Here is a 23,008-nt window from a genome sequence, read left to right as displayed (position 1 = left end):
CATGATCAGGATGTCTGGATATTATGTGCAAAACTTGTCCCATCTTACCCCACAGTATATCAATACAATACGTTATAGTCTAGAAATCAGTTTATTACATGAACAAAATGATCAATGTACAAATTGGCAAAATGAAACTATAAAATCGTGGTCTATATAAAAACTGACATAGTTCTGTCAATATAATAGACAATGATATGTTAAATTACTAAGAAGATGTATGGTCAAAAATTTCAAAATCCGACCAAAATATGCTGCGGTTATACTATAATGCATAAATTAATATGCTTGAGGCCTATATATATATTTCAAATACGACAAAGGTGCCAATGACGTCAATTGGCCACTCGCAATACAGTGGTTAAACGTATGAAACATTTCTTTATTTTTACCAAACTCTACAAGTATCTTCTGGGTTGGGATACATAGTGTCGACACCTTGTTTACAATTGAACGCTTTTCCGAACTCAGGGAAATTTTCACTTGGTACTAAAACCCTACAAAAAGAGGATTTATATAGTACGGTGGGGGAAGATGGGAGACCTTGTCAATCTGTTTTCTTGTCCCATTTGGTAGTAAAAAGAACATTCAAAGAATTATAAACCCGTATCCTCACAACTCCCATTGGCCGTTGATTGTTGAATGTGTAAAACACGATCAGGAAGTTATATATCATGTGTTAAAGGTGTCCCGTCTTACCCTACGGTACTAAATCATAAACTTACCTAAATTTGCCGGGACTGTGCGGATCTGTTGTCAGCATTCTCACTGCGTATTCCTCTTTATAAGTACCACACCATACCTGAGGTATATAACGTTATACATACTGTTGTGGTATATACGTTTGTGAATTTGTTTTCTGTTGAAGTAACAAAAAAACAAACAATTTTTTTCTGTTGGAGTAACGAAAAAACAAACAAAAAAGGCGGGGAGTAAGCCAGTAAGGTACAATAAAAATTACCAAAATTAAAATTAATTTTAAAAAAATATTTATTTTTTTAAAAAAAGGGAGCAAAAACAATCTTATAACGTGGGTGTTTTGCATAACACATCTCGTGCCCGCCTATACACTGTTACAGAGCGGAAAAAGAAAAAAATGCTATTTTGCTACGTACTCCTGCACGAACAATGCTAAAGGAACATACCAACGAACATCAAAAATTGTATATACGTATAGATGCTCAAATGTGATCTATAAAGGTACCACCAAAGATTTAGGAAACAAAAAAGCTATTGAAAAAATCGTCTGTGTGACAATGCCAGAGAGTTCCAATAAGACAAAGTGTCAATCAACTTTGGCAGTTAGGGTTAAGAGTTAGAAATTTGTTTGTTTTTTTTTATTAAAATTATTATGTTTTATTGGTTGGCAAATTTGGACAAAAATTGTAGTATTACCAATTGTCAACCAATTTTTTTTTTATAAAATCCTTTTATTTCGCTTAAAACAGGTATTTGTACAGCTTTAACTATAAGTGCGATATTAAAGAGTAGAATTACCTGTGCATAACCTAAGAAGAAAAGTTGATCTTGTGTAAACTCTCCGAGTCCTGGCAGACGTAAGTCACCGCCTGGGTTTGCTACTTGCCATCGTTTGTACGCCTGTTTTATTTAAAGTTTTGTTAATCACAACAAAGAACATTTTTCAAACTATAACAAAATACATTTTTTAAATCACAACAAAAAACTATCACTACTGTATATTGTTTATTTTAAGGAATCTTGGGACAAAATTCGTAAACCTAATTTTTTTTATTCAAACCATAGTCAAAAATATTTTTAAAACCAAAGTAAATTATTTTCTTAAATAACAAACTTACTTCGTAAGCTTCTCTTATACCTCCGTTGTCAGCTATGTTCTCTCCAAGCGTGTTTTCTCCATTCAGCTAAAAATAGCAAAAAAAAGAAAATTATATATGAGAAATTGTAGGAGAATGGTAGGGCGTTTTTGGTAGTATCATTTGGAATAACAAAGAATATTTATAGAGTTATAAAACCATATTCTCAAGACTCCCATAGACCGTTGTTAATTGTTTAAAACAATATCAGGATATTTGGATATCATGAGCTATAAGATATCTCATCTCACCCCACCTTACTATACTACAGTTTATGCACTTTTTGGTAAACTGATGTATACGGTTTACTATAAATATCAGCTTATTATTTCCGTGGCAATTATTTTGTCGTGTGACACTAACAGGGTAACGAGTTCGGATCCGAAAACTTTTTTATGTTTTCTTATCTATACCCACTCGACGTTCCGCATTAGAATCTTACACCATTATTAACCCCATACCCACTTACGTGCAATCCTTTCGCCGTATCCCAAGATATCGCCGAATACTGGTCTATCATACACTGTGACCTAAAACAGATATTTATTTAGATAATGTTTATATGGCTTTTCTGGTATGAAAAACGTAGTGTATTCCGAAGTTTCGTCTGTCGTCCGGCAAAATTGTATCAGCAGGAAATGACGTTATGCCTGGTAGCAGAAGTAACTTAGTTAACCCCGCATAATGGCGGGGCACTAACACAAGTGTTCAGTTTCATACGCTTCCTACCTGATTACCAGTTAATTGCCACGTTTGTAGTTTTTTTACAAATTACAAAATTACAAATTACCAATTTGTGAGATTTTTAAGGTAAACTACGGCCGTTATATAGAAGGTTGTTTCATTTACCTGACGTTAAAGTTTTCTTTAGAGGAATTGCTCCACCAGTTGTTCAAGTTACCATAACCATCAAACTGTGCTCCGCTATTGTCGAAACCGTGCGTAATCTAAAGATTAAATAAAGTGTTGTAAAAACTTTTTATAGCATGGTAAACGAGATGTACATTTTCATGCTCCATTTTCAACCTTGAAAGAATGAATGTAACTTACTTTATCCTTGCGTGGCCGAAAAACGACAATCGTTATAACACGTGTTTAACATCTCGTGCCAGCTTACGAGTTACCATGTATTACTTTGTGGGTGATGTTTATCCTTGCATGGGGGGACAACGACAATCGTAACAGGAGTGTTCTGTTTCACACACCCTATGCTCGTTGTCGAGTTACTACGTGTGTACAAAAATTGAAGCAAGAAACCTACTTTTAAAATTCCCAACATTTCCACACATTCTGTTTATTCAACTTACTTCGTGGCCAATAACCATTCCAATAGCACCGTAGTTCATTGAAGATGGCTGTCCAGCGTCGTAGAATGGCGGCTGAAGGATACCTGCAGGAAAAACGATCTGGTTTCGACTTGGTGAATAGAAGGCGTTCACAATGGCTGGTGACGTAATCCACCTAAAGCAAGAAATGTTTAAAATCAAGGCATAAGTGAAACAAAGCCGCTTCCGACTTGATTGAGGCGCCATGATTACAATAGTCATAGGGCTCATTGCCGCTAGACCAGAGGCAACGGGCTCGACGGTCGATGCTGTAACCATTGTGTGCGTCTTTGAGCAAGACACATAGCCACAGTATTTTCAACCAAATGTTTCCTTATGGGTTGTCTAAATTGTCTGTCATAAGTTATAAAAAAATACAACATTCCCGAAAAAAAAAGCTTGCATGCCGTAACTCGTATGAAACCTAACAACCGTTTTGTCGGCTAAAGTTAAGCATTTTCTAACATCTATGGCAGAAAATCATCATTATACCCAGCATGTTCGTATACAGGATTGATTGTCTAGCTCTAATATAGGGTGGGGGAATGATAGGATACCTTTAGCACACATAATATAGTAGGGTGGGGTAAAATGGACAAAATTAGCACATAATATTTCATATTTCCTAATCTTGATTATAACAATTAACAACGCTCTTTCCGAGTCATGATGGTGGAACGGCTATATAATTTTGTAAACATCGTTGTTCACAAACAAAATTGAGTAAAAAATAACTAATATGACCATCTTACACCAACCTATAAAATAATGATATATAAGGCACCCATAAACCTTTGTCGGTTAAGCATTTACTTGAGAAACCCATCTCATATTATAACAATATTAATCATAATAGTTTTTCTAAAATAACATAAAACTCACTCTTCGAAATCAACAGGTAGTCGAAGTTTTCCATAGCTCGTTTTCACATTATGGATAGCGGCAGACTGAATGTTGTCGAAATACGTGGCTACGCCAACAGTAACATCTGCATAATCTTGGTCCATTTTGTTGTCTGTTGTGTCAGTAATGTAATCAGGGTAGCCAATAATGGGATTTATAAGATCAGCTTTTGTTTCGGCATTTGTTTTGGTTTGGTCATCCATCCAGTCATTGGTGGGAAGAAAGCTCTTGAAAGCAAGACGTAGGTCCTCCACCATTTGAAGTGTCTGTAAAAACGTTTTGTATATAAGGCTATGGGGTATAGGTTAGATAACTTTGGTATGTAGCCTATAGTAAGGTGGGGGAAGATGGATTCTCGCCCAATTTGGTAGTAAACAAAGAACATCCAAAGGATTATAAAACTGTATCCTTACAACTCCCATAGACCGTTGTTAAATGTTTAAAAAAAACGATAAGGGTATTGGGATATTATTTGCTAAAGATGTTCCGTCTTCCCCCACGCTGCTTAGATGTAAAATATAGTAGGGTGGGGTATATAGGGCATGTCATAAGTCACTAAATCTCCCAACAAACACTGTTGAAATACTCACAGCAGCTTTATTTTCTTCTGGGAAAGAGTCTTGAACAAATAAAGACCCAACAGGCATTGGGAAGTTCGAGTTAGAGGAATCTGAGCATGTCCGCCATCTTGCCGGTTCAGAGGTTGTACCAGATGTAGCTTGAGTATAAGGATCTCTGGTCGCCCTTAAGGTTGAGCTGAGGTAGCTGGTTCGACCTTTCACAACTCTCCATACCAAGTAATTTTGAACCAACCTATGATGAATAAAAAATGAATGAATGAATGTAATTTATAATTCCAGGTGTTGGGTTATGAAAGTCTGTTTCACACACCTCGCGCCCGATTGTATCTTTATATACAGGATGGGAGAAGACAGGAAATCTTTAGGAGATAATATCCTAATAACTTGATCGTGTTTAAAACAATTAACAACGGTCTATGGGAGTTGTGAAGATACGTTTTTATAATGCTTTGAATGTTCTTTTTTACCACCAAATAGCACGAAATGTAGAACAAAAAGGCGCCCATCTTCTCCACCCTACTTATATTTAATAGGAATAAAATAAATGAGTAGAAACTTACTCGAATCTTCCATTGATAATGTCGGTTACATTCTTCAAGTACTCAGGCGCATATATCACCACGTTTTCAGTGCTAGTAACAGTGGTACCTACGACGCTCATGGCAGAATTAATATATGCCGACCAATTTATAGCACTGTTGGTTGTCGTTTGCAATTCGGCAATCGTCATTTTATTGTAAAGAGCTTCGCTGTCACGACGCTCACTGTCTGGCGCCATAGAGCTAGCAATAGCAATTTCGAAATCGATAATCTGCAAGTAAAATAAAACATGTTGAATGAATGAATGCTTAACTTAATCTTGGGTGGCGAGGGAACGAAAGCAGTTGTTATACCAAGGGTGTTCTGTTTAACACACCCCGTGCCAGCTCAAGTTACCACGTATGTAACTTTGTGGCCGTGGGTAATAGTTTTTGTTTTGGTATGGCTTCGCAGTTTGGCAAAAATTGCAGTTAAGTGTTTTGCTAAATACACACGACAGTATACGTCCACAATGGTAGCAGCATCAAGCCTCGAACCTATAAGACACAACCGCTGACCACTTTATCACGATTTGTTAAGATTTTGGCGATTGAAAAAATAGCACAATTTAATTTCATTTTAACATAACCATACAAAAGTGTGTGGCACACCTGGTCTGCAACAGCGTTAATGGCGGTTGCATCGGCGCTTGCTCCAGCAACGGCAGTCATCATATCGACCATGTACTTTCTATATGATGGTGCTGTGGCAGCATATTTGTCCGCATCAAGATAATAATCACGGTTCGGCATGCCTAAGCTTGGCTGGTCGAGCTGCAATGAAAAACATTCGTATTTGATAAAGCGGAATGTGGGTGTAAAGGTTACGTTATACTAACATTTTAAGCGGTTATATAATGCCAAAATATGTGTAAACTAGACAGCATATGACGTACTGGTAAAGTACACAGTGAGTATGCATAATGGTCATTGAGTCCACATTTGGTTAGTGCACTTGCTTCATTATACCACATCGTATTTTTGTTATGTTTTTTTACTAAATTTTTATATAAATCTGGACGTATTATACTCACACAAAAAAGATTTATTAGTTATATTGGGGTGGGGGAAGATTGGACACCTTTTCGTTTATCCCACTTAGTGGTAATTGATCGTTGTTAATTGTTTAAAATACGAATACGGTTAGGATATCAGAATAATATATGCTAATGGTGTCCCATTTCACCCACCCTACTATATGTATCAATAAAATGAATGCATTTTCATTTATTCTACATGGGTGAGTTCTTATCGAATCAAGTCTGGGAACTAGAAAATAAGCCAGAGTTGGCTTGTAGTTGTCCCAGTAAATCTGAGATACTACTCGGTGCACAGGTACCGTACTCTTGGTGGTACACAAATATTTGTGGTCGTGATTTGTAGACAAATTTACGAGGTAGAAACGATAAGGTTGTAACGTTAAGATTAAACAGTTGGTTTAAAAGTTTGTGGGTTTAGTTTACGAGTGTCATGCATGCGTGTGATATACAATCGAATTATCGAATTCCTGCAAACAAATATTAATGAGTAAGCGTTTTTATGTTTGCATTGAAAAATAAAATTGTAATGTCCGTTTATGAGAAATTACGAAAATGTTTGTTATAATGTTATTGTATTGAGCGACTGCCTATATGTTTGAAATAAATTTTCTTAATGAGAGAATTTGTAAAACGCATGTCGGCTAAACATATTTGACCCAGAAAATTTTTATTGGTAGTATTTTGTTTGATAGGAAATTTACTAAATTTAAAATAAAAAAATATATAAAACTTACAATCCAAATTTTGCAAAATTTAAAAATCCAAACTTTATAAAATTATATTTAAAAAAAATTGTATAAAATTTAAACAAAAAACGTTTCAACTTTTAAGTCAATGATTACGTGTGAACACCCAAAGAGAAACGAGGCGAATGCGCTTTTACATTAGATTAGTCGCGAATGATTGTTATTGCACTAGTGCCCGGAAAAGCAAATATTTGCCGCTCTGATTCATGCCAACCATTACACCACAGTAAGAACCGCTAGGTCAGGAATAGGACACCGTTAAAAGTTTGAAAACCGTCGCACGGAACTACAAGCGTCGTAATACGCAAGTCAATATTTTTTCAATGGGCGTATGCATGTTGCCAGTTTATATGGCATTTAAATTTTCGATTTACGGCTACTACGTATGTTTACTCTTGCATAGTCGTTTTAACGGGGATTAATGTATAGTAGTGTTACGGTTATTAATACCCTCCGTTGTATTATGTTATATCTATACTTTTTCGATCGACAGGTACGAGTAGGTCACGGCCAGTGCCTACAGACACGTGCGAATTTTACCAGTAGGTTGAGGTAAGATGGGACATCTTTTTATCCTATACTTTCTCGTCCCATTTGGTGATAAACAAAGATCATTCAAAGAATTATAAAACCGTATCCTCACGACTCGCACAGACAGTTGTTAATTGTTTAAAACACAATCAGAATAATTGGACAATACGTATACTTAAATGTCCCAACTTACCCCAACATTACAATGTGCAAACATGCATGGTCGTTTCCGCTTAATTTAAATCACCTGGATAATGTTTTCTGTAGATTTTCTGTCATCGGAGCCCACCCACATAGAAACGAGACCATACGTCCCATATATCGAAACAAATTTCCCCAGAGTTTTGCTCAGGTCGAACTTGGAAGCATCGAAAGAATCACCGACCACTGGCCATCCACCCATTTCTGTGATGAGAGTTTTCAGAGGTGCGGCACCCAATGAGTCGATTTGAGCTGAAATAAATATTTGGGAGTAATATTTTTTAAAACATTGCACTGTACAGTAGGGCGGGGGAATGGGAGACCTTTTCATTCTATTTTCTTGTCCCATTTCGTATTAAACAAAGAATATTTTTAAAAACAATAATATTCACCCGCAGAGTAACATACATGGTAACTCGTAAGCTGGCACGGTGTAGAAAACAAAACACCCGTGTTATAATGACTGTTGTTTTCCGGCCACGCTAGGAATAAGTTACATTTATTCACACGTACCTGTATCCATACACGAGCTGTAGAAGTTCTTTGCTTTCTTAATAGAATCTCTCTCGGTCGTAATCGGTTTCTCCAACACTCCTAAAAATTAAAACATAAGTTATAGATATAAGCTAATATTTTTGGTTATATAGAATATTTTTGGTTATATAGTAGGGTGGAGGAAGATGGGACACATTTAGCACATAATATCCAAACATCCTGAACGTGTTTTAAACTATTAACAACGGTCTATGCGAGTCGTGAGGTTACGGTTTTATAATTCTTTAAATGTTCTTTGTTTACTACCAAATGGGACGAGAAAATAGAGTTAAAAGGTGTCCCATCTTCCCCCACTCTACTGTATAGAATATTTTTGGTTATAGATTTTGGTTATATATGAACATAAGGTATAGATGATAATATTTTTGGTTATAATTTAATATATTTATATTACAAAAACGGTGCCGATGCAAAGTGGTAAAGCGCGCCTGGCTTTAGAACAGCGTTTATGGGTTCGAGGATCGATGCTGCTACCACTGCGGGCGTGTGTGTTGTTAGGTATTCCACTTAAAAAACAATTCCTTGGTTTCAGCAGTCTTCAGTGGACTGTCTAAATTGTCAGCCACATAAATAAAAAATTACAAAAAACAAATTACCAACAAGTTACATAGGTGCTAAATAAGAAAAAGGCGTGTAGACGGAAGACCCGTTTTATAACGACTATAGCATTGGCCTGCCAAGTTACATTCATGGTAACTCGTAAGCGTAGGCCTACATGAGGTGTAGGAAACAGAACATTCGTGTTATGACGACTGTAGTTGCCCGGCTATGCTAATAAATAAGTTTCATTCATTCAATCATTACTTTTTAAAATTTTTGCAACATCTTCGCGGAGTCCGTTGAAGGTGGATACCGAAGATTGGTCATCTGCAATTAGATGATCGACGTTCCAAGCTCCACATGCGTATTCGAAGAAATCGTCACAGGGTTGCGCCTCCAAGTTCATAGCATTCACAATGCGAGAAGCTGAAACGCACGAAATCGGTCACGCTTATTGGTTATAATATATATATATATATATATATATATATCTGTATATATATATAACTAAAACTACACCCTGCTTTATCTAATTTCGTTTCTCCGATTACCGTTGCAAAAATTTAGAATATTTTAAACGGGAAGACCGGATATAGCAACAAAACAACAGTTGTTCAAACACGCTTACAATTAAAAACATATTTACATTTAATTAGAAAAAAGTGGTCGCTATATACATGGCGCGGTGTATAATTAGTTTTTGTACTTCGGATGTATGCAACAACGACTTTTTGATTGGTCCAAATATAGTAGGGTGGGGGAAGATGGGACACTTTTTCATTCGATTTTCTCGTCCCATTTGGTAGTAAACAAAGAACATTCAAGGAATTATAAAACCGTATCCTTACGACTCCGATGTTTTTTGGTTAAAATACGATCAGGATATTTAAATATTATGTGATAAAAGTGTCCCATCGTCCCCCATGCTACTATATGAACAAGACACCTATGTAAAACAAAAACGTTTTAAGCTTTTTGGACCACAAGCAACACATAAAATGAAAGTCGTATCTATAACATATGGGCTGTCGTTGTTATATTTTTACTTAGTTTATTCGTAATCGTCCTATAATGATTGTCGTTTTACCATTACGTCTTTTCGCTTTTGTTAACTTTCTAATCTTCTTTATCGAGACCGAAGAGAGAAAATAGAGTCTTCATTCGTTCAGATTTAAGTAAAAAGTAGTAGCTTAACAAACTGTGCTGCGGAACAGTATACAGGTCTAAAACGGCAGCTTAATTATAACACACTGCAGCGTTTCTCCCTTACATTCGCATTACCGCTCACGTACTAAATCTAAAAGCAACTGTTTCCTTCTAAAACTGAAGAATTCGCAAAATAACGCAATCAACCAATTAACGACACCTCGGAAAACACTGAAATTCTACAATGTGAAAAACGAAGAAATGTGCCAATGGCAATTAACACGCGCCCTTTAACTTACCATAAAGATAAACCAAAAACGCTCTGAAAAAAACAAATATACGTTTCGGAACCACATAATATCATTACATTATTAATACATTAATTAATTTAGGCTGATTTACCGCACAAATGGTATTCGTTACGTGTTTGGTTTATCATAGGTTAAAAATATTGTATTCTGTACATGTACCGGTACCGTGAATCTAACTTGCTATTAGTAAGTGTAAACTAAATAATGCCATGCCTGAAAACGTAGGAGTTGCGAGGTTTTATATTATTTGAATAGTCTTTGTTTACTACTAAATGGGACAGGAAAATAGAATGAAAAGGTGTCCCACCGTTCCCACCCCTGCTATAAATGTAATTCACATTAGATGAAACACTTGGTGAAAAGCCAACGCCAAAGTATTCAATGAATGTAAATTGATTTCTCTCACACCGCGTAATGGCTATAGTGGTTGCACACGTAAAGTTGGCAGTTATACAAAGTAGCAATCGGAGTGTATAGTTTCACACGTCCTATTAAATATAATAGAATCTGTTGCGAGTTGATTGATATATTAGACATGCGGCGGTCAAAGTAACCTCTCAATTAACCGGTAATTTAATTATCCATATGCGTGCAGATACCGGAATTAGAACGCTAACGTTTATTTTCTTATATAGTACTGTGGGCGTAGATGGGGCAACTTTAGCACACAATATCCAAATATCCTGATAATGTTTTAAACAAATAACAACGGTCTGTGAGAGTCGTGAGGATACGGTTTTATAATTCTTTGAATGTTTTTTTTACTGACAAATCGAACGAGAAAATAAATTAATAAGGTGTCCCATCTTTCCTCATCCTACCATATATGTACAATTACAGTTAGTGTTTCATTATAAAAAATGTAGCAAAGTATTTTTATACACTTTGCAAATCATTGCGGTAAGTAAGTTACTCAAATTTAAACTCGCGCGCCGTGGCACAGTGGTTAGTGCGCTTGCCTTTAGCGCATAGAGGTTACGAGTGCGACGTACACTCGACGTTGCTACCATTGTGGGCGTATGTGTCTTTGGACAAAACACTTAACCACAATTGCTACAACCCAGTGGTTCCTTATGCGTTGTCTAAAATTTGTCTGCCATACTAAAAATTAAATTAAAACAAAAACAAAGTTACATATGCGGTAACACGAGGTGTATGAAAAGGATCATTATTATTAAAACGACCGTTGTTTTCCCGCCACGCGGAGGTAAATAAGTTACATACATTTAACTATTCATAAAATAAGCAAACCTGCGCTAACACATTGGTCGGATTCACATATAGTTGCTTGTGTGTCAGAAGGTGCTGGTGTTGTTGTTGTAACTACAGGAGGTGTCTCGGCTAAGAAAGATTTTTGAGAGTTTATTTTACGAGTTCTGGAAAATCAAGAACAAAAAAAAAATAAGAAAAAAAGTTATTTTATAGGCATGTTTTTATACCGTGGGGTAAGATGGATACCCTTAGCACATAGTATCCCATATTTCGTATTTTTACCTTTAACAACGCGCTTTTACAGTCGTCAGGATACGGTTAGATAACAATCAATTGGGACAATAATTAAAATGAAAATTTGGACCATCTTACCCCACCTTACTATATAGATTGTAAATTATATATATAACTCTAGTCGACTCTCATACACCGTTTCCTTGGGTGCAATTAATGCATATAAGTTACAGTCAATCTTCGCTAAGTTATCGTACTTTATACTAAATGATATATCCCATACGTTACCAAATCCAAGCAATAAAAATATTAGCTTAAGTTTCTAAGTAGCTGTACTATTTATTATTGTGGGGGGAGATGGGAGACCTTTAGCACATAATATTCAAATATCCTGATCGTGTTTTAAACAATTGACTACGATCTATGGGAGTCGTGAGGATACGTTTTTTAATTTTTTGAAATTCTTTATTTACTACCAAACAGGACAAGAAATCGAGTAAAAAGTGTCCCATTTTTCCCCACCCTAATATATCAGGTATGGAAATAAAACCTACGTGCGGCTTGATTGACGTTAAGTCCATACAGAACTGCAAGTACGATGGTTGCTACTGTCATTGCAAAGGCCACGAATCCAACAAGAATTAACCATTTTGTTGAAGATTTGCTGGGCTGTTTAAATTGCATATCTAATGCTTCTCTACTTTCTCCGCCCATTTGGTCTAGTGTCCAACTTTGTATGGCTGTGCTACAACTGATGCCTTACCTAGTTGTACCTCAACTGATAAAGGCTGCAGGGTTCAAAGGTTGAGCAAATTACCAATCGCAACACGCACGGGTTTGCACAAACTTTTCGTTAGCGTCAAATATTGCTACGACCCTTATGATTGAACTATGTACCCAAGCAATTATTTAGGCAAAGAAATCCGCTCGCGCATCCGCACGGGATCCTGTGCTGACGTCAAGGCAGTCTATTTTTATCTCGGTGTCGCCGAACATCATAGAGATACGCAGTTCCCTCCGCGACGTTACCGCTACAGTTTTCGGTAATTGGATCCGTAGGGTGGCGCACTTGATCACGTCTTCTTCGTCAATAAAATTCACATTCGCGCGAGGACAACTGTAAAAGTTGATAACGATTTCTGATTGGTCCGAACGCACGGGGGCGTAACTGCGCTGAACGACGTCTCCCAGGGCAACAGTTTCTCCACCTCTTACGTAAGCGTCAAAAACATCTTTGCACCAAACGGAAGAACCTCGAATCAGTTTCTTTTTCACCGGATGGATCGATGTAATGTATTTGTTTAATATTCCTGCGTTTTGAATAAGTAACTAGTTTAGATTACAGTATATATCTTTTTATTCCTTAAATATAGTGGGGTGGGGGAAGATGGGACACCCTTTCATTCTATTTTCTTGTCTTATTTGGTAGCAAACAAAGAACATTCAAAGAATACCGTATCCTCACGGCTCCCATAGGCCATTGTTAATTGTTTAAAACACGATCAGGATATTTGGATATTATGTGCTAAAGGTGTCTCGTCTTCCCCACCTTACTATACATCTTCACATTGGTCAAATTTATTCTTACCGACTCCGTAAGTCATGTGGCTTGTGCGCATGCGCACTGCGGTGGGGTCCAGTCCAAACAGAACAGCTCCTTTTAAAATAGTGAGACTCGCGTCTGGAGGGATGATAACTCTAACATGCTCAGCAACTGAAAACCGGATCGCTTTTTGCAACATCCTGGACTCGGCGAATCCTCCGACCAAAAAAAGATGAGAAATCCGATCATTCATGTGAGCGGAAACATGGGCGGCTATCGCCTCCAATGTTGGGGTAAAAAGGTCCCGCATGAGAGCGGAAGAGATTCGCAACATACCCTGGGAGGAAAAAAACGATTTTCTTATAATTTACTTACATGGTTTCTATGTGTAAATTTTCCCTTTTGTATGAAAGGCTAGGAAACTGAAATGTCTGTGTTGCAAGTGACGGTGACATAGTACATATACGCAAGTTGCAATTTTACCATGTTTCGTTAGTATTTATTATATATTAACTGGTGTTGTTTTTTTTATAAAACCGCGAGTCTCCAAACATACATTACTGTGAGGTAAGACGAATACCGTATAATCCCATACACTGTTATATAGTTCTCTAAATATCATTTGTTTACTATTTATAATGGGACCACATAATTTAAGAGAATAAAATTATTGACCATCTTACCACAACTTAAAACAACATAAACTTACTCTTTAAATCAACCTGAGCTGAAAAAGGTGATAAAACATTATGAAACAGATCACTGTAGTGTTTTCTACACAATTATTACCTGAGCTGACCACTTGATATTTTGGTCAGCAAAATTTCGAAGCGAAGTTTCGACAGTAAAACCCCGAACTTTTCGGTGAAGGTCGATAAAAGAAAACGGGAGGGCGACGTTTAGTGGTGAAACGCGGTCGGGACCAGTCGATCTTTTTCTCGATTCCCAAGCTATCATCATATCGACCTATTACAAGATAGAAAAACAAAGCCATATTTTGAATGTAATTTCACACACACACACATATATATATATACATATATAGCGTCGTGGCGAAGTGGTTGGCTTGCATGCCTTGATCCCAGAGTATATTACCTATAAAGGCGAGAGAGATGTGTGAAACAGAACACCCGAGTAATAACTTATAACTTCTGTCATTACCCGGCCGCGTAGAGATAAATAAATTTAATCCATTAGTACTGAAAAGCATATTTAGCCACACAGTACCCACCCAACCAATGGGTCGTTTTCTTTGGAAATTCTCGATAAACTTTCCGCCAAAGATTTTTCGTAGAAGATTTTCGAACTGCTGATCCACAGCCACACTTCCCATCACGTCCCCGCTTGCCGCCTCCACCTCTTTAAGTCCTCCTCCACTAAGTACCTCATGTATCGTCACATCCACCGTTCCACCGCCGCAATCGACCACCATATACTGACTCCCCACTGTGAGTGTGTCCTCCACCGTCATATCCTCGCTTGAGGCGCCAGAGAGCTGGGAATATCGCGACTTACGGCAGAATATTGAAGCCGCTTCCGGTTCAAGGGCGATCACGAGTTGTTCTGGGAAATTTTCAGTCGCTAAACCGGCCTGAAAGTTTGTATAAACCATGATGGTTTAAATAACTTGTAAGTTAAATATGTTGTATATTAGGGTAGGGTAAGATGGGACAGGTTTTTATTCTCTTTTATCGCCCCATTTAGCAGTAAACAAAGAATTTTGATAGAATCAAATACCCGTATCCCCGCGACTATACAAGAGTGTTGTTAATTAATAAAATTAACAACAACATTGTGTTAGGTATATTTAGTAGCACCCTGGATGTTGGGGTTATGGGTCAAATCTGGCCTAATCTTAGGTCTCATTGCGTGTCATGCTGCAGGACCTCATTCACGCAGAACAGAGTGGAAACTTAAAGTGTTAAAGAATTCCTTCGTGATAAAATTAATTAAATCATTCGAAAATTCCATCGGCATAGGTAACTTTAAGTGTCGCAAAATGCAACGAAACAGTAAACAAAACACTTGAACTTAATTCAAGCTGAAGAAAAGCAATTCTAATACAAAGCACCCGCTTTTATCTATAATTGGTTTAGCCTGAAGTAAACTTTTGGTACGTTTGGGAAAATATGGTTTTGGAGAAAGTTGTCATAACTTTAAAGTGGCTTAAACAATTTAATGCACCTCACAGGTATGAACTCACAGCCCTATGATGTAAAATGGTGAAAATTTAGTAAATGTCTTGTTTTTGTCCCAACATTCGCAACTACCATTGTAGGCATATTGGTCCTTGGACAAGACACTATAAACACAAACGGCAATTTCTCCAACCGAGTGGTTACTGATGGGTTGTTCGATTCGTCAGCCATAAACAAAGGCCAAACTAATCAGCCACAAAATAACACATATAGCAACTCGTAAACTGACACGAGGTGTATGAAACAGGACACCCGTGTTATAACGACTGACTTTGCCCCAACTTACGAAAGTGAATAGAGTTACCAGCACCATCCAATAATTTATTAAATATATACCTGGTAAGCTGCTTGTCGCATAAACTGTTTGGCCTGTGGGCGCCAGATAGCAGGCACAGTAACGACCCATCTCACGTCGTTAATTCTCATATTCGTACCAAGCTCGTCTGATAGTTCCTAAAATAAACCAATAACCACGGATGTATATTTTCGTGACATATACCAGCACAGCGGTGAAAAGGTGAAATGCTAATGCGTTGGTTTACGCAGTAATTTCGAAGCGCGTATTACACTGAACGGGTTAGCATGTATTTTCATATACGTAGTTTTACTTTCACTGTATAGTAGGGTGGGGGAAGATGGGACACTTTTAGCACAAAATATCCAAATATCCTGATCAAGCTTTAAACAATGAACAACGGCCTATGGGAATTGTATCCTCATCACTTCTATATACGTTCTTAATTATTTAAAACACGATCAGGATATTTGGACATTATATGCTAGAGGTGTCCCATCCCATCCAATTAACTATGTGTCACGATTATTTGCGCCATACAAAGTAAAATAATACTTAGAGGAATCAGAATTGAGGTTGCGACATTTCAGTAGGCGGGTCGTAAATACCCATATACTGAACCATAACCGATAAACTATCGCAAATAACTGAGTATATTTCCTATGACTCATGGCCGTGCGTGTTGGGTAGGCCTCGTTAGGGTTTACATTACGTTTACCTGCATTAGCCAGGTGGTGAATCGCACCTTTGACGTACGGATCAGTGTTAACTTACCGGTTAACTCTATCTATATATTATGTGCTAACTCTATTCATCTTATCCCACAGTTCTATAGTTAACTCATAACACTGTTCCATAGTGAGCACATGACAAACAAAATAAATTACGCTTTTTTGTTTGTTTTTTTTTTTTGTTAACATGGCCGCTGCGCAAAAATGGCACGCTAATCGAGAAGCGTTTTATATTTAACCCTATTTAAAAAAACTTACTTGCAAAGCGTGATCCTTGAAAAACTTAAGGGCATGAGCGAAGACTTGTAAAGCTGGGACGAGTCGGCCGTTTGCAGATTCGAGTTGTGTCAACTTGTTTAAGTTCTGTCAAATATGGGATTTTTTTAGACAACGGTCTATTTGGGAGTTGTGTTCGTGGGGAAACGGTTTTATAATCCTTAAAATGTTCTTTGTTTACTACCAAATGTACGAGAAAACAGACGAAAAGTTGAGCCATCTTAATGTATAGACACTTTTGCTGCAAGGCATAGGTTTACTTGTATTTTTGGCTTTACAAACAAAAATTGTTGCAAACCGATGTTTCGACGTCTTGTTCAGATCGTCTTTATCAGGGTGAAAATACACTCAATAAAAACGAAAAATGCCGGACCATTATACTATTTCTAGACATATACAGCTTATAGTGCTATATAGTCGCAATGAAAAGCAGATGGATTTAGGTATTTTAAACGAATAATACGTATTATTGTTTAAATTTTCTAATTGTACCTGGTCACTATGAAGGGGCATTTTAAACCGGTCCAAAAAAATCCATTTCTTCGCTTCGTTTGCGTCTAAATCGTGATAGAAGTCGCGCGCTTCGAAGCCAAATGAATGAAACTCTCCCTGTATATACGAAATAGGTAATGTGCCAGCTCAGAATACGTGATAATTATTTAAAAATCACCATGGTAGGCTGGGGTAAAATGAGACAACCTTTTATTCCCTTTTTGTTCCAGATTGTAGTAAACGAGGAACGTGTTTTTTTTTCAAACCACGAACAGAAAATATGGGATTTAAGTGCTAACGGTATCCCATTTTACCCCAAAGTACTATATAAGAATGACTAACTGAAAGGCTGGCGAATTTATACCAACGAAAATGTTTAGATTGATTAATTTAACACAGTGATAGTTTAGGGCGATTAAAGTCTACTCACGGAGGGTCGAAGCAAAACAATAGTTGGTGTTTTTTGATTGGTCACCCCCGGATCGCCTCCCGACCACTTGCGCATTAAATGTACCGACTCCGGCTCCTGGACGAAACTGAACGCGTAGCCACTGCGTCATAATAGCCATAATTACATCACAATTTGTAGGTCAATTAAGAAAATTAAGTCGTGTAGATCGTGTTCTAAAACGATCATGTGTGACGCTGTTACCTGTACGTAGTACCGAAGTCAATGGCGACAACGACGAAATGCGGGGGTCGAGGGGTCACGTTTGTTAAGAACCTGTATTTAAAGTGTATAGTTAAAAGTTTCCGCTTACAGTGTTGCCAGATTAAGCTATGATAAATTGAGGTAACTGCTAAAAATATCGTCAAGTGGCTTGGGTAAAATGGGCCACGTTTTCATTCTCTTTTATCGTCCTATTTAGTATTAAACAAAGAAAACTTACAGAATTATATACCAGAATAATCACGGCTCTAAAAGAACGTTGTTGAAGTAAATACTCGATTACGAAATTTGAGACAATTTGTGGTATTCGTCTTACCCCACAGTACCATATATTTTGATTGTACTAAAATGCTTAAAATTTTATCACCGCGATAAAATCTTATATAATGTAATATTGTATAATTACCCTGAAGATAGCGAGGAGCGAGATGTGCAAAGAGAAGTGACGTCATCTGTTGCTGACGTCACAGTGACGTCATCGACGTATGACGTCACGCTTTCTCTGCCAGAGTGTTGGCCGTCACGAGTGTACGGTTCGTCTGACAGAGTTGTTTTCTGCCGTTTGCTAATATCTAAACAGGAATATTATTAGTATTTTGAAAAATTTTTAACTTCAAAGAAATACAATTAAAGGTAAAATTGTCACAATTAAACTTTGGATGGCATTAAAGAGCTCTTTCGTGCTGACAACATAATCATACGGAGTTCTATGGGTATAGGACCTTATACAATATATTCCTCTTAAAGTATAGTAGGTTGGGGAAAGATGGGACACCTTTAGCACGGAATATCTCAATACCCTGATCGTGTTTTAAACAATTAACAACGGTCTATGGGAGTCGTGAGAATACGAATTCATGATTCTTTGAATTTTCTTTGTTTCCTACCAAATGCGACGAGAAAATAGAATAAAAAAGTGCCCCATCTTCCCCCACCCTACTATATATGTAATATAATGAAAGAGGTCTATATCATACGCGGCATACTGCTGCTGTTCAGCACAATAAAACAAAGCAGTATTCTACGTTGGTGAGGTCCTGCATCAGCGTAACACGCCATGGAACCTAAGATTTAGGTCAGAGTTGGCTCATTACATGGTGCACCCAAAACGAACAAGTAAGACTATACGTTAAAAAATCACATTATACTAAGACTATATATTGAAATGTGTTGGGCTATCAGACTCTATATTGAAAATGACTTTATATATATTAAAAATGACGCAAAAGCGATTTCACAACAAAGTCACACATATAGTTACGTAAACAGATCAGTCGCGTATCGGGTGACAAAAATGATGGCTCACGTATCGGTATGCCAACTTCGTATGGAATGTACTTTGGGTGGACCGCATATGAATATTTTGAGGCCATTGGTCCCAGTAACACTGGGAGAGGTCGTGGGGGACAATACGTTAGGGCGAAAGGGTTACATGATACGCCAAGCCGCGTGCGGGAGGAATGTAACATGATATTTAATCAGGTTTCGTGTTCTTATAGAACTTTGTGTCGTATATAGGCGCCATTAGGTGTTATGGCAATTTCGGAATGGCGAATTATGATATATCTTTCATGCCAGTACGGTCCCACGAGTATTGCCTTGTGTGGGAAACACGTTTATTGTGGTTTTATCGGGAAAAAATACAGCTTTCCCAACAGAAGAGAGCGAATGTCACGCACATGCGCAAACGCGAACATGAAAAAACATAACGTCAGTTTAAAATTGTTAAAGCGAGTCACGCGGCCGGATATCATTTAATTATCGTGCTAAATGTTGCAGGGTAAAAATAATACGGCAGTCGTTACGTTTACACGCTTTATAGTTTATAAATTTTAACAACCATTAATCAGTTCAAACGGTATGTCCATAATCGTATAATGCCTAACATAATTCGGACAACTCGTAACCAAAAAAGGCTAAGTTTAGATTACAGCAAGTAAAAGGCATCATTAAATTGGGATAAAATGTTAATTTCTCCTACTTGGTTTTTTCATATCCTTCAATTTTCCTCGGATGTAATTTCCAAGAAAACTCGACTCCTCTGGCAGCCTGTTGTGATAATGAAACATTAATCACAAATCGTGCCCGCTACTGTAGAATGAAACATGCTATTCGTTAAAGAGCAACTTGCCTTCGTGAGACTCGCTTCGTTCGTCCAACTGAGTCCTCCGTGACGCTGCAAAGTGACGTGTTCTTCGGTGTCATCAGAAGATCTTCAACATCATCTAAAGAGTCATCTTTTCGATGGATCACCGTGACAGCGGACGAAGAATTCGTCGCGTCCAGAATGACGTCATCAACCTCGTCGTATACGTCACCAGACTCTTTTAGAGTGCTCGGTTCCTCTTCAGCTTCGTAAAGAGTTGAAAGGCTTTCATCGTCTGGAATTTGGTTTACCAAATTTTGATGTAAAGGCCATTGTGATTTTTGTAGTTAGTTATTTTCGCTTTAAGGCGATTGACAAACTCTGGTCGTTTGGAATTTAGACTACCCGGTTTGATACATTAAATAAAAACACGTTTAATTTTCTTCAAACAAGGTTTAATTTTCCTAAAATTAATTAAAACAGCGAAGAGAATGGAATTAGCAGCAAAACAACAGTCGTAAAAACGCGCTATACAGGTAAAAAACTGTAGTAAAAATGTCACTACAATAACTTTTGTAGATTTTACCGTTAATTGGTTGGTTATTTTAGTTTTAACCCGGTTTAATATTTATTTTTACCATCACTGCTGTTTTCGGTGCTCGTCTCGCTCTCGCCTGTAGCAACAGGCACAATCCTTGTTGTGACGTCACAACCGGGAGGGGCAGGTACAACTGACACTTTGCCTTGCTTAGGAGACCTAATGAAAATGAAAGAAAAAATAATATAGTAGAATTGGGGGAAAATGGGACACTTTTAGCACTTAATATCCAATTATTCTGATCGTGTTTTAAACATATAACAACGGTCCGTGGGAGTCGTGAGAATACGGTTTTGTAATTCCTTAAATGTTCTTTGTTTACTACCAAATGGGAGGGGGGGGGGCGAAACAGATTGGAAAGCTGTCCCACTTTCCCCATCCTACTCAAATTTATATTTGTCGTTTCGATAACGGTGGCGAAGATTTAAAAATAGTAAAATCGAAAAGACAGGATCTATAGCGACAAAAGGCAGTCATTTCGCGTTTACTGTTAAAAACGTATTTACATTTAGTTGGAGGAAAAACGGGGGGGCGGTAATTTATTCATATTTGAACGTAAATGTAAAATATTTTTCTTTGAATAAAAGACTGATGATGCAATTTGAGAAGAATATGTAGCTCTTTTACTACTATATTCGTTGAATTGACTTTTTTATCTGTTACGTTTTTCGTTCTACTTGTAAAAAATGTAAATTACATCGACTTAAACTAGGACCGATCGCTGGGAAAATCGAGCGGTTTTTAGTAATTGGTACAGCCGTGAAATGATTCAGTGTTTTCTAAAAACGAACATAATTGCTTTTGATAATAATCATACTCAGCTAGGTATTTTGAGATTTTGAAATGGACCAATCATATGGGAAATAACGTGATACAGATCACGAATAAATAAATACAACGAAACGAGCTCCGCTGAAGAAGAAATTAAGATTCCTGAGATTTAATTATTTTATAATCGGACAACTTACGTTTTGAATACGAGCGTAGTGGTTTTAAAGAGCATAAATATAAATAAACGTATGGGTAAAATAATCCGTCGTATACTGTTTATATACCGGTATACTAATTATAAACTACCAACAGCTTATTGAAACGTCAGTACGGTTTAAAATTAAGTACGCCATTATTGGGGATGTTTTAAATATAGTAGGGCGGGAGAAGACGGGATACTTTTAGCACATAAAATCCAAACAACCTGATCATGTTTTAAACAATTAACAACGGTCTAAATGAGAGTCTTGAAGGTACGGTTCTATAATTCTTTGAATGTTGATTTTTACCACCAAATGGGACGAGAAAATTAAATGAAAAGGTGTCCCATCTTTCCCCCCCTAATATATAAGTTTAAAATATTTTCGAAGCTGGCTTACCTTGGAATTGTGGCCCAGTGTTTCAGCATTCTAGTTGTTCTTGCGATGGCAGAATAGAATGATAAGCCGGGACGCTATAGGCAGAGATATCTTCCATAGTATTCAATAGATTGGTTTCGGATTTCTACACGCTGCTGTTGGCGGCTGTGTTGAAATAAAGGACTACAAACAACAGAACTGAATTCCGATGGCATAACTTGTATTGTATGATAATTAAATCAGCTGTAAACACATTTGTTTCGTAATTGGACCAGAAATGCACACAGCGGTTAAACGCGCGGGTATTACACAAGAACTTATATACGTACGACGTATTATATGACCATATTGAAAAAAGTTTTTTTTTTAAATATGAATATATACTTATAGAAACATGTATAGCACTGTGGGGTAAGATGGGATACCTATATCAACTAGTTCCCATCCTAGTCGTGTTTTATACAATTAACAACGCTGTCTAAAGAGCCGCGGGGCTATATATGGTTATATAATTTTGTAAATATTTTTTGTTTATTACCATATGGGACGAGAAAATAATATAAAAACATGAACCATATTACCCCAACTTACTAGTTAAACAATATATGTGCGTGGTATGAACAAACATTTGGACAAATTTATAATTAGCTGCATTTTGTGTATTCTGAATATTATACAGCCTCAAATTTATTAGATAAGAATATCCGATGTCATATAAAATCATCGTTCGTCTCATCACACCACGGTAAATGATAAACCGAACACAAAATTGTTATCTACATAAAACGCACGCAGGCTCGTGACGTCACGAAACGTGAGGTAGTAATTGCTTGGTTTCGGGCCCGAGGGTTACTCACGGCTTCACAGAATATATACGACAACACGCTTTGTTGTGGGCTATATATAAGCTACACTCGTGCGAATGCGCATAGTTGAACTACATGCTATAGGGAAACAAGTCTTGAAAGAATGAATGTAACTTATCTATATCCTCGCGTGGCGGGTAACGACCATGTTATAACGCGGGTGTTT

General features: G+C 37.2%; 2 protein-coding genes across 3 annotated transcripts; both read right to left on the bottom strand.

Moving 5' to 3' along the window:
• Positions 1–72: 72 nt before the first annotated feature.
• Positions 73–12,592, bottom strand: LOC149743408 (membrane metallo-endopeptidase-like 1). Of its 2 annotated transcripts, XM_089885680.1 has the most exons (16): positions 12,293–12,592; positions 11,544–11,633; positions 9,100–9,261; positions 8,254–8,334; positions 7,787–7,992; positions 5,835–5,996; positions 5,205–5,455; positions 4,654–4,876; positions 4,043–4,329; positions 3,143–3,296; positions 2,685–2,782; positions 2,305–2,365; positions 1,818–1,883; positions 1,498–1,599; positions 726–802; positions 73–497 (listed from the first exon to the last, which is right to left on the bottom strand). In XM_089885680.1, the coding sequence occupies exons 1-16, from the start codon at positions 12,450–12,452 to the stop codon at positions 389–391; spliced, it is 2,289 nt and encodes a 762-aa protein (XP_089741806.1). In that variant the 5' UTR covers positions 12,453–12,592; the 3' UTR covers positions 73–388. The 2 variants fall into 2 exon arrangements, with proteins under 2 accessions (XP_089741806.1, XP_089741807.1); XM_089885681.1 differs by lacking the exons at positions 11,544–11,633; positions 12,293–12,592 and adding an exon at positions 9,923–10,109.
• Positions 12,571–22,893, bottom strand: LOC149743407 (heat shock 70 kDa protein 12A-like). Its single transcript, XM_089885678.1, has 14 exons — positions 21,998–22,893; positions 20,668–20,786; positions 20,075–20,324; positions 19,925–19,992; positions 18,350–18,515; positions 17,926–17,997; positions 17,704–17,824; positions 17,274–17,390; positions 16,764–16,868; positions 15,816–15,932; positions 14,513–14,872; positions 14,071–14,247; positions 13,327–13,618; positions 12,571–13,048 (listed from the first exon to the last, which is right to left on the bottom strand). The coding sequence occupies exons 1-14, from the start codon at positions 22,024–22,026 to the stop codon at positions 12,648–12,650; spliced, it is 2,394 nt and encodes a 797-aa protein (XP_089741804.1). The 5' UTR covers positions 22,027–22,893; the 3' UTR covers positions 12,571–12,647.
• Between the last annotated feature and the right edge of the window lie 115 nt (positions 22,894–23,008).

Source organism: Ciona robusta, chromosome 1 (assembly GCF_009617815.1).
Source record: "Ciona robusta chromosome 1, ASM961781v2".
In the NCBI taxonomy this organism is placed as follows: domain Eukaryota; kingdom Metazoa; phylum Chordata; class Ascidiacea; order Phlebobranchia; family Cionidae; genus Ciona; species Ciona robusta.
This window is presented reverse-complemented; position numbering and strand designations above follow the sequence as displayed.